The sequence below is a fragment of the Stegodyphus dumicola genome, chromosome 8, assembly GCF_044657685.1.
Source record: "Stegodyphus dumicola isolate Sdum_Otavi_A_Nest chromosome 8, ASM4465768v1".
NCBI classification, from domain to species: domain Eukaryota; kingdom Metazoa; phylum Arthropoda; class Arachnida; order Araneae; family Eresidae; genus Stegodyphus; species Stegodyphus dumicola.
The window spans coordinates 89,493,610-89,506,944 of NC_140775.1; the positions used below are offsets into that span (position 1 = coordinate 89,493,610).

Consider the following 13,335-nt stretch of genomic DNA (forward strand, 5'->3'; position numbering starts at 1 on the left):
TAGTATAGCTGTTTTATTACGGAGCTAGGCATGCTGCTTTTGAAGGAGAATCTTGGTTGCTTGACTTATCTGACTGATCTGACAATAACCATGGCTTAATTTCTAAAATTAGAAGTACCGGAGCCCTATGGAAAACCTTCAGCAAAGGGGAACAAAAGTAAATAAATAAATAAAATGACTATTAAAATTATTAATAATTTAAAAATTAAATAGTTAATTATCATCAAAATAATTATTAATTATTTAATCAATATTAATAATTAATATTTATCGATTATTATTTAATTAAATAAAAACTTAATGCTTAATATTTATTTAAATAATTCAAGATAAGTAATTAAACAATTAAAATTAATAAAATGTAAAGAGATAAACTAAAAATCAATAAGCGATTTTTAATATAATTTTATTGCAAAAAATAAAATTTTCGAGATCAAATTTTTCCTGAACCTGTTGTTCACTTACATAAAAGAAGTACCGAAGCCGGGCTCCGACGCAATTTAAGCTCTGACAATAACTATAGATATCTATGACAATTACATCAGAACAAAGCCACGATATTCATGGTGGCAAGGAGTGCAAGATTGCGCCCTGTAGTTGGCAAGAGCTTAGAGCACCATACAGGTGACAGTAAGAGTTTACTCATCATTTTGCTTCAAAATTGCTTCATCAGTTTTGATGCAGAGTACCCCGGGGAATGAGCCTGAGGGTCTTTCACTCCCTTACCACTAACCTCTCGAGAGGAGTTTCTGTTTTCTGTATTTTGTATTTAGAGTGCGTCCATGTCGTCCAAACCAGGGTTTAATTTCTAAGATTAGAAGTGCCGGAGCCCTATGGAAGACCTTCAGCAAAGAGGAACAAGAGTAAATAAATAAATAAAATGACTATTAAACTCATTAATAATTTTAAAATTAAATAGTTAATTATTATCAATTAATTAATAGCTACTTAATTAATGGTTATAAATTGTTATTTAATCAATGATTATTATATAATTAATTAATTATAATTGATAATTATTAGGTAATTAATTATTATTTATTGAAATAATTAAAGAATGAAGTAATTAAATAAAATGTAAAGATATAAATTGAAATTTAATGAGCGATTTTTAATATAATTTTATTGTTAAAATAAAATTTTCGAGATAAATTTCTACTGAAATAACAATTTCTTTTATGTAACTGAATAACAATTCAGTTACATAAAAGAAGTGCCGCAGCCCTCTTATTTAGGGCTCCGGTGCGTTCTGACTAAAATTATGATTTATTAAAACTAAGAAGCACCGGAGCCAAGATCAGTTGGGCTCCGGTCCAATTTAAGTTCTGATGGTAGGGGGGAGTTCTTTTATCATCGCAAAAATTAAGTATACTTAAAGTAGAGCTGATAGAAATTCCAGGGCGAAACAGAATGAGAGTATGAGCGGGTGGAAACAAAAAATGAGGGAATCTTGGTGAGAGAGAACGTTCTCTTTGACCGCGGCTCTCTGCTGATATAATTATAGCCATCAAGCAGATGTGTGTCAGGGTTAAAATGAATCCTTAATGTGACTCCTAAAAAATGCTGGTTACGCTTTCCCCTCCCATTAGTGGAAACATTGGGAAGACGATGTATAGGACGTGCTTGAGCAGTTTATCTCAGTAAACATTCTCATTGTACTCGCTGTCACTTAACGCAATACACTAGATACGATGGCATTGGCGAGAGATTTACGCGTTCCTAAACAAACTCCCCTAAATTTATTGCCCTTCTTAAAGGGAAAGGTTTCTGCATGTGAGTGAGGGGACTTTACTTGAACGCCTCGTGTTCTCATGAGTTCGTATTTCTAGGGAAATAGAGTATTGCAAGGTCTGCTTATTGTTAAGCTAAAACGTTAGGAATTCTAATTTTTTTCCCTTTAAATTCAGTTTTATAAAAAGAAGTACCAGAGCTCATCTTATTTAGGGCTCCGGTGCGTTCTGACTAAAATTTTGATTTATTAAAACTAAGAAGCACCGGAGCCGAGATCAGTTGGGCTCCGGTCCAATTTAAGTTCTGATGGTAGGGGGGGGGCTCTGGCTATAATTGTAATTTATCTTAAAAATTGAGAAGTACCGAAGCCGGGCTCCTGTGGGCTCCGGCTTAATTTAAGCACTGGCCCAAACACTATAAATTTACAAATATCCATGCATTTTTCGAGATTCAAACCCGGGGCTTTCGGTACGGCAGTCAGCGCCGCTTACCACTATCCTGCTTGAGCAGCTGAAAGAGAATCTTAAGTATCGTAAGTTTTACCAGGTGACAAAACAAATGGCGCAGAAAACTTTATGTTACGTCTTTACTCTTCTAACGCAGGGAAGCTACTATCACAGCAGGGATTACAGCCAATACGTTTTAGGAACATGCGACGGGAATTGCGTTTCATGAACCTTGCTCATTTTGAGCTAGTAGGAGAGAGCACCTTTATCCACGAGACGGAAGACAGAATGATCATCCAATACCATTAGAGACCAATCAGAAGTACTTGTCTAAATTCAGCAAATATGTCAAAGTTTTAACTGCTTTAATATAGAAAACAGAACTATTTACTTTCATGTCCGGTTTTAAATTTTGTTCCCCCTATAATGGTCGGTTATTTTCATTGTAGAAAGGTAAAGAAGTGAAGTAAATTTGTGTTTTGAACTGCGCGCATGTTTCTGTAGGTGATTGGAGCAAAGGAACCACTTAATGTTCCACATAAATAGCCTTAATTTGATAACTTTAAAATAAAATCATTAAATAAACTGCATTTATTTGCACATCTTTATGTTACGTGTATTGCTTTTAGAAAAATCCATTGGCGGTTACATCGTGGTAAATATTAACCTTTTCTGTAAAACAGTTATTAAATAATTGAAGATGTGCTTGTGTTTGCTCTTTTATGAAAATTTCAAAAAGCAGTGAAATTTCTTCATGAGCATCTCTAAAATCTGTGCAATAATTTATAAAGCTTGCCTGTATTTAATTAAAGAAAGTATTTACGTTTTAAAAATGTCTATCCTTGCCTAGTACCTGTTGTAAAAAGAATTTATACCGACTATTTGTGTAAAATCACTTCTTAATTTATATGATTAGCTGACAGATTTTTAGAGTTAACCGGGAAAAACAAGAAATATCGTGCTGGTATTGAGTCTATCAGAATGGAATGTGACAAATATTGGATACATTAGTTCCATTTTTCAAAGTGTACATCGTAATTTGGTTTCCAGGAGCAAAATTAATTTTAACTATTTAGGGCTTAATTTGGTAACATTGTGATAGTTTGATATCTGGCTATTATGGGTTCTGCGTGTTTGATGTGTAGTCATATTTCTTTTGGATATTCAAGTAGCATATTTACTTAAAAGGTATGCTTTCTTTTTAGAAGTTATTATTATTTTTTTTTTTCTATGCTGTTTCATCTCTAGAGGAATTCTCAGATAAAAAATCAACATTTTCAGTTATATATTTTTTTGGGGGGGGATTTGTTTACTTTTGTCTGAAAAGAAAACGATTTGAATTCTTATTAAAAAAAAAAAAAAAAAACTGCTATTGTTCTGAATGAATATTTTGCTTGTTTATGCCTGAATTTATAATTTTAGGAACCTTCATTAAATATTGATTAGTGTGTATCTCTTAATCATTGCATCTGAAGAAGCTAAAATATGTCTTTTGGAACACCGTTTGGAACTCAGACTACTGCTGCTCCTACATTTGGATCTTCTACTGGTAAGAAATTATTTATTTTCTAATATTGATTTTTTTTTTTAATTTTGCATCATCATATATGTTTTTTTTAATAGCGGTAAGTATGAAAAAGTTTACAATATGCTTTAATTTTTTTTCTGTTGTATAGGTTATATATCAGTTTCTGTATGAAATAAGATATTTTTCATGTCTTCATTTAACATTTGGTGGAAATATAATGGTTAAAAAAAAAAAAAAAAGCAAGCTTTTAAAGCTACAAAAGTGCGATTGGTAACAGTATATTTACGGGTACCCCTTATCGAAAATTGGCAATTTTTGGCGGTACATGGATATTTGCAATTTTTGACTTGCTATTTTGGCTTTGTGTAGTGCCGATTTTTGGCGATAAGATTGCCGATACACAAAGCCAAAATATAAAGTCAAAAGAATTGCACAAACTCGGTATCCATGTACACATTAACCTATTTTCACTTAAAAAAAAAATCACATAATTGCACAAACTAAACATTGTGCACTCTCTTTATCCGTGTAGACGTCGACCTATTTTCACTTGAAAAAAAATCGGGGAATTGCACAAACTTTGCATCGTTCACTCCCTTGACTTTATCCATGTACAGATCGATATATTTTCATGTAAAAAGTCAAAGGAGCACCCATTTCTACAGTAGAGGCAAACAAAAAGTACATAATATCAATAAAACATGTTATGCATCTAAGCCCTATACAAAGCAAATGTCTACTTACCTTATTTAGAAATTTTTTCATCTTCAGTCTGCGGCACACAAAATTCCGTAACAGCATCCGAAAACTTCTAAAATTATCTGAAATTGAATCCGTATATTGGCGTTGCCACATAAATTCACAGTTCCGGACTGTCCGGAAAATGGCTACTAAGTAAATCTGCATTTACACACCAGTCAATTAATGTTCTTTTCCCTTTCCGTTCCAAATCTTACAAAAACGTCAAATTAATCATACTACATTCAGCCATTCTACCGTCTAAACAACAAAACAAGCAATGTATTTCCTATCCAACACACTGCACAAGCCGTTACAAACATCCCATAATTTAAAATGTACCGCAATGCAACCGATTACATCATAATAGGGTTTCCATAACATTGAACTACTCAGGTTACCATAAATGAAACAACAACTTCGGGATAATACAAGGGGTACACTTCAGTCTACTCTAACCATCCGATTATTATTATTTTTTTTAATAAAAAACAAAAACAGATAATTTGTTTTGGGTAGAACATTTTGTTTAAAAAAACATTAGAAAGTACTGGATTGGCATTAGTCATTAATTAAACAAGATAAATCTTTGTGAATGTGAAAAGCTTCAGAAAATCCAATTCACCAAAGGAAGAAGCTTTTTTTTTGGGGGGGGGATAGTTTTTGAACACCCGAAGTCAAAATTTCTGATTAAATTTCTAACAATGATGAGTTATCAGAAAGTTGTTAATTTTGCCTTTTCAGACATAAGGTTCATTTCCCTTGGTGCAAAATTTTAACGCTCATTTAGTTTGATATATTTCCAACCAACAAGATATGCTATAAATTCCCCAAGAATTAAGGTCGGAAATGTAATCTAATAATCGAACCATGGAATTTTGATAGGCGACAAAATAAGTTGAAAATTGAACTTTGGGAGAATCCGTGCACTTTTGTACAGATTCTTGCGAAGGATGTCGGACAGTAGAGCAAAATGGAAGCAAGAAAAGGTTATTAATATTTCTAACAGCGGAATATCTTCTAATTGAAAAAGAAACTATTTTTTGCTTAGCCAATTGACATGACATTGCATGGGGAGGGAAAAAAAAAGGTTTATGGTAAACTATAATGCTTAAATCAGATTCATTGCAGATTACAAGAATATCAAGGAAAGGGAGGAGATTGTCAGATTCAGTTTGAAAAGTGAACTAGATGGAAATCTGATTTATAGCAGATAAAATCAGGGATAAAGCTTCTTTATTACCATCTAAAAGCATGAAAGTATCGTCTACATAGCAAATCCAGAGATAAAAAGATGGTTTCTAGAGTAATTTGACCTCAAAATTTTGCATTTGAGCAAATACAGGGCAAGGAGATTACATATAGCTAATTGTTCAATTTGGTAGAAATATGGGGAAAAAAGGGAGTTTGACTCAAAGAGGTTTCAGTAAAAGAAAATAAGTCTTTAATTTCAGTATATGTGAAATGCAATTCTCGAAGCCTCTTTTCCAAACATTTTAGTGCTCCTTTGATTGGAACGTTAGTATATAGTGGGTTGACATCAAAAGAAACCATAATGTTGTACACAGGGAACCTTTAAGTATATTGAAAACTCCAAAAGAATTTTTTTTAGTGTGAATATTGTTGGAAAGTGAAGGAGAAAATGTGGAAACTAAATATTTGGCCAAAGTACAAGGGCAAGTCAAATGAAAGTGAGCCAATGCGAATATATGACAAACAGAGTACTTTATTTAAAGGTAGTCTTCATGAACATTGAGACATTTATCCCATTGACAAATGAGCCGCGTGATCCCCGTCTCATAAAACTCCTTGGGCTGTCGATTCAAAAAGTCTGTAACCGACTCCTTCACGGCGGTGTCCGACACGAATCTGGTACCCTTGAGATGTTTTTTCAGTTTCCCGAAAATGTGAAAGTCGCATGGCGACAAATCTGGGCTGTATGGAGGATGTTGCAGCGTGTCTCACTTAAACTTTGCCAGTTGTGTCTTAACCACATCAGCGACGTGGGGACGAGCATTGTCGTGTAGCAAGATTACACCATTCGTCAATCTTCCAGGTCGTTTGTTCTTGATTGCGACACACAGCCGATCCAGCGTTGCACAATACCGCGAACTATTGATGGTCTCTCCACGTTTAGCAAATTCAATCAGTAATGGCCCCTGACGATCGAAAAAAAAAAGTCAATAGCACCTTTCCCGAGGAAATGACAGCCTTTGCTTTCTTCGGGGGGGGGGGTGAATTCAAATGTTTCCACTGTAAGCTTTGCCGGCATGTTTCAGGTTCGTAGTGGTGGCACCATGATTCGTCTCCGGTCACAATTGCAGACAAGAAGTCTTCACCCTCATTGTGATACCGGATGAGATGAGTCAAAGCAGCGCCGAACCTCTCCGTCTTCTGGCGGTCGTTCAAAATCTTGGGCATCCATTGAGCACACAAAAGCCGATAAGCGAGATGATCATGAATTATGGTGAACCGAACCGTGACTGATGTTCACACGCTCTGCCAGTTCATCGATGCTTATCCTCCGTTCTTGTCTAATCAGCTCATCAACCTGTGCAATTGTGTCGGGGGTGATTGCTTTGGCCCGGTCTTGGATCGTCTTTGCAACTTTCACGTCCTTCTCTGAACCGTTTCCTCCAACGCTTCACAGTGGCCAATACGATGCAATGTTCACTGTACACAGCAATGATACGGCGACTAAATTCATGTTGGGAAACACCTTCAGCTGTCATAAACCTGACCACACCACGCTTATCGCTAAAGCATAATTTCATCTTGTTGGTTGTTCAAACGTAATTTTCTATGATGAATGATGCCTTTTCTTTGAAAATATTCTCGGTAAAGTGCAGAATCACTCATGTATTTGTTTGCCGCTTTTTACAAGAGTAAAAACAATTGAATTTTTGTCAATTTTCTTTTACTTTTTAAGTGAAAATAGGTCGATGTGTACATAGATAAAGTCAAGGGTGTGTGCAGTGCCATTTTTGTGCAATTCTAGGATTTTTTTTAAGTGAAAATAAGTCGATGTGCACATGGATACTGAGTTTGTGCAATTCTTAAAAACGCATCAAGCGGTGGGTGATTCTGGACTTTACCCAAAATTCTATTGCCGACTTTTCGTCATGGGCAATTCCCAAATTGTTAAATCCATAGGATATCAAAAAAGGATTTAAAAATTAAAGTAGTATGTCAATGGCGTCTTAAGAAATATAGAACTATTTAAGCTTACATAATCCGAAATCAACATGTCCGCTAGATTTGGCGTGCTGTTAAATGGGCGCGTTTGCTAGATTTGGTGCTTTTGCGCATACATTTTCGCTGCAATTTTTTTACGGCCCTCAAAACCAAATAGTACCGATTTATCTTGTTCAGCTAATGACTTTAATTACAATCCAGTCCTTCTTAATGCTTTTTAAGTTCTATTAACTTAATTTTTCAATTTTCATTACTATTTTTGACTACTGATGGTGCTATCATCTTGTTCCCTTTATTCCTTTCAGATATAAATACCACCATGGGTACCTCATTCTAGGTTTCTTTGTTACTCTTGAAAAGGATCCGGTACCTGTTCACTCTCGAAATTTTATAGAGCCTACATTAAAGATCTATGCCAAATGCAAAATTGTTGCTTTGTTAGTTTTACTTTGGCATGATTATTTTCCATTTTCATTTGTCAGTTATTTAAAAAAAAATATTGTACCATAAAATATGTATTCACAGTGATTTTAGACTGCAATTTCAAGTATTATCTTTTTTTTTTCTTTCAAAACTACAAAAATATTTTCTTGTTACTTTAAGAAAGTTCTGTCAAATGTGAAATATGGTCTATCATTCATTTTTTGAAAGTAGGAAGCTTTTTACCATTGAAGCATTTACTGTCGAATTCACAAAATTCATGCACCGTGATGTATGTTTTGGTGAAAGCAGATGATAATTTTTAATGATGAAAAGCATAGTAGCAGACCATCTGTCATGAAAAATAATTTGGTGATAACTATTTAACTAAAAATTTGGGTACTTTTCTGTTTTGCCGGCACAAATCTCGCCAAGCAGACTTTATTGGTGACAACACACAGTATACACATAAAAAATGTTAACAAATGTTAGGTCTGAGAAATTTTTATTTTGAAGGCATAAACATTTTAATATCATTTAAAATTTTGTAAAAAGACAATAAATAAAGACGATAAATTTGCAAAAAGAAATTAATTTAAGAATTTACTATGCTTTCATGGTAGAACATTCTGACTTGCCATTTCATATCACGTGATCCCAAGTGATCTCATCTCACGTAAACTACGCTACAAAAATCTAATTCTCTCAGTAATTATCTACATTAATTTCAAGTTAAATCTTAATCTGGAATAAAAGTTTAAATGAAAGAATTATTTCAATTCGTACGAATAGCTTACTCAGAAATTTTGCAAAACTGCAGTGCTTTACTTCGCTAGTGCATTCTCATTAGAATTCATGAAGTTAACCCTTGACATTGCCTTTTCTGTATTTTTACCATCAGGTGAGCAGTGTGATTGCATCGTTTTAATTACCACAAATGGACTTAGAACATAAAATTGAACTATCTGGTTAAAAATTCTACTTAACTGTATGCCAGTATTGAAAGAAACAATCAATCTGATAAGAAATGGCTGCCACTTGTTTTTGAAAATGAGGCATAGCAGGTTTCCAGCGAGGATATTCCGTTTGGCATCGGTTGTACTATTTTTGGCAACTTTATCGCTTGCTGGGGCAAATTGGAAAAGTACCAAACCACATGAAGCAAAGAGGTAAATTCATGCCCCTACATAAAGCCAAACTATCTGTTATACCTATACACTTTTATCTTCATCAAAAGCAACTGTATTAAAAATAATACTCGCTCATAAATTATTTCTAGCCATAATATTAAATATTCAGGAAAACGATGCAAATAATGATTTTTTAAATAATCTTTTTTAAATAATAAAAAAAAAAAGCTAAAAACGTTTTTGATGAATAGTATATAATAGTAAAATAGCGTAAATAGTAATGAAACTAAAAGTTAATAGTGTTATGCGTTCAAGGGCATTTTTTAAAATTTAATTTTATATTCTTAACAAAGCAAAATCATCAATAATTCTTTAAAAATCCACCTAATTTTTTAATTATTCTTTATATTGAATAGCCATGTTTGAAATTTATTTTTCACTAAGTGAAATTTTTACGTATTTTTTAATTATTGGTACTCTGTTGTTATCAAGACCAGATTCAGAAATGTGGGTATGGATGTATGTGTTCATGTATATATGTACCTATGTATGTATGTGTGTATATACACACACATAGCTTTTATCACCAATAGCAACAGTAATTGGCAGTATTCGGTACTTTTCCATTTCTTTGGCACAAATCTCACCAAGCAGACTTTATTGGCGACAACATACAGTATGCACGTAAAAAATGTTGACAAATGTTAGGTCTAAGAATTTTTTATTTTGAATGCATAAACATTTTAATATGATTTAAAATTTTGAAAAAAGCCAATAAATAAAGATAATAAATTTGTAAAAAGATATTAGCAACACTAGCAATCTTGCTTTTAAGCAAGAAGAAAGGAGATGAGGACTTTGGCGAACGCCGTTTCCTCCAGTCCATGAGGAAAAATACATTAATTTAAGAATTTACTATGCTTTTCATGGTTCAACATCCTGATTCGCCGTCTCATATCATGTGACTCCAAGTGATCTCACGTAAACTACGCTACAAAAATCTAATTCTCTCAGTAATTATCTACATTAATTTCAAGTTAAATGTAAATTTGGAATACAAGTTTAACTGCAAGAATTATTTCAATTCGTACGAATAGTTTACTCAGAAATTATGTAAAAACCGCAGTGCTTTACTTCGCTAATAAATTCTCATTAGAATTGATGAATTTAACCCTTGATTTTGCCTTTTCTATATTTCCGCCTTCAGGTGAGCGGTTTGATTGCATCCTAATTGGCTTAATTATCGCGAATGGTCTTAGGGTATAAAATTTAACTATCTTGTAAAATTCTATGTAATTGTATGCCAGTATTGAAAAATAATCAATCTGATAAGAAATGGCTGCGACTTGTTTTGAAAATGAGGCGTAAAAGGTTACAGCGAAGGTATTCCGTTTGGCATCAGTTGTACCATTATTGGCGCCGGCAAAACGGAAAAGTACCGAATATTCTTAACGCCACCTTTCGGTTAGAGTATATTCGAGGCTGCCCCTTGGATTATCGCTAAGTAGTTCTTTCATTTATGGTAACCTAAGTAGTTCAATGTTATGGAAACCCTATATAACTAGTGCGAGTTCTGAAACCAACCATACCGTAGAGATTCCTGGTAAGCATAACAGTAATACCATTTGTCAGGGGACTTTGATTAAACCTTATTATCAATGCCCTGAGTTTGTAAATCTCATGGTGGAGGATATCGAGGGAGAAGTTGATATTCCTTATCTTTTTGCTGATTCAACGCAGATTGTTTCTAGGAAAATGATAGTTGTCGTAAAAGGTTTTTGTAGCGTTTTGGAATTATACTTTTGTAGATTCAAAATTGTTGGCATCCTGTGTTTCTATATCAAAATGGTTAGAATTAAGTATTTTATCTTAAGTATTGACCTTTTGTAAAATTTGAGAAATATACAGTACAAAGTCCGTAATCCGGACTCGTCGGGACTTCGGCGATTCCAGATTAAGGGTTTTTCCGGATCATAGATCATCAATTTAAATCTGGTAAGATGGCATGCAGAAATTATGCAATTAAAAATATGATACCATAATTTATGAAATAAAGAACAATTATTATCTAAAGGGTATCAAAATTTATAAAGAAAGCTTAGTATTTGTTTGTTTAATTTATTAAGCATTTCTTTCAATGTAAGTTGTTTAAGTTGCTTTGTTTTTTGTGCTAAACGCGCATGCATAAACATTTAACGGGCATGTGTAACATTAAACGTGCATGCGTAAATGCATTACGCACATGCGTAAAGCATACAAAAAAAAGTTTGTGGCTTTGAGGTCCGGATTATTGATCATTCCAGATGATGGACGTCCGGATTACAGACTTTGTACTGTACTTTGTGTAAGGTAGACAATAGGAGTAGTTTAAAATTTTTGTTGTATTATTGCTTTTATGGTTATCTGTCTCAAGGTAATGTTATCTAGAAATAAGTGCAGGTTAAAGTAACTGGCTTCTCTATTATCACTTAAATGGTTACCAATTTTGTTCTGAAAGTTGTGAAAAGTACTTTGAATTTTCCCTTGAATTTAGTCTAGGATAATTCTTTTATGATGGAAGGAGTTGTGATAAGGTGGCATAAAGGTTCTTTGTCAAGGGTGAGTGATTTCAGAGTGCAATAGTTTCATATCTGTGGTGAAATCCTCTGCCTTTGTTAACGATTCCAGTTGCAGCCTCGAAGGTCGCTCCAGTGCACAAAGAGGTAAAAGAAGTCTTTTCATCAGGGTCATGAGATGGACACTTTGCTATGTATGAGTGAAAGAATCTCCCCCCCTCCCCGGGAGTTCAGCGCAAGTAAACACAGGGAGATATATAAGGTGGTTTCCTGAGAAGAGAGAACAATTTTCCTGTTTAGAGCTATGGGCATGTTGGCCTGCTAAGAACGATCATTCCTCGTGTATAATGCGTTAGAGTATTTTTTCCTGTAACAAAATTCTGAAATTTCGGTACTAAATATATCCAAGTCCCATATTGTCAAGATATGCACTATTAAGGTTTTCATCTTATTAAAATTCATGTTATTGTTACAACTTGAGTTTAAGTTCATTTCAACCTTGTGCTACAACCCAGAGTTTGCGTAGTGGTTTCGGCCACTACAAAACATGATGAAGGTTTCTTTAGTAGCCATTGTAAGTGTCCTGTTTGTACGAAGGAAATACGTATGGTCTAACGTTGAAGGATATCGCCACTATGGAGGACATTTTGTACTCTTATTTTTGTGAATTTATGTAATGATGCCAGTATACAGATTCTAGTTCAGATAATTTTAGAAAGTTTTTGGATGAAGTTAAGGAATTTTGTTTGACTGAAGACACATAATTTCTACATAAGCTAAGTGGATATTTCCTTTGTGTAGTGCTAAGATGAATACCCTTTTTTATGTTATTTCATTGATTTAAAATGTAGTTTATTGAGATTATATATTTTTGTTTGGCTGTAGCGTAGAATTGGCTGCTGCTTTGACTTTTTAAGGGAAAATAAATCGATATGTACATGGACAAAATCAAGGGAGTGTGCAATGCCAAGTTTGTGCATTTCTCTAATGTTTTTTAAAGTGAAAATAGGTCGATGTGCACATAGATACCGAGTTTCCACGGTTGTTTGACTTTATATTTTGGCTTTGTGTTGTGACGATTTTTGACCAAAAACAACAAGCCAAATACAACACACACAAAGCCAAATAAGTCAAAGAAAGAATCGCACAAACTCTGTGTCCATGTACCGCCAAAAATCGCGAATTTTGGCCAAGGGGCACATGTAAACATATTTTTATCCAACTTCCAATATTGTTTAATTACACTATGTTCCTGAATTATCTTTGAAAGATCTGAACTTATGGATGTTGAATGTTAAAAATATCATAATTTTTAAAAATTAAAAAGAAAGTGATAATTCCTCTATTACAGTCAAAAGTCGTTAATCTGGACTCGTCGGGACTTCGGCGATTCCAGATTATCGATTTTTCCGGATTATAGATCATCAGTTTAAATCTCGTAAGATGGCATGCAGAAATTCTAAAATTAAAAATATGAAACCGTAATTTATGAAATAAAGAACAATTATGATCTAAAGGGTATCAAAATTTATAAAAAAAAAAAAGCTTAATATTTATTTGTTTACTTTATTAAACATTTCTTTCAATGTAAG

At 33.6% G+C, this 13,335-nt stretch overlaps 1 protein-coding gene across 2 annotated transcripts in view; it reads left to right on the forward strand.

Moving 5' to 3' along the window:
* The first annotated feature begins 2,643 nt into the window (after window positions 1-2,643).
* Nup54 (nuclear pore complex protein Nup54) overlaps window positions 2,644-13,335 on the forward strand; it is a 56,369-nt gene continuing 45,677 nt past the window's right edge. The window contains exons 1-2 of one of the 2 annotated variants that reach the window (XM_035370683.2): window positions 2,644-2,832; window positions 3,600-3,726. In XM_035370683.2, coding sequence (XP_035226574.1) covers window positions 3,663-3,726 — 64 coding nt within the window. In that variant the 5' untranslated portion in view covers window positions 2,644-2,832; window positions 3,600-3,662. The other variant, XM_035370682.2, reaches the window with a different exon arrangement.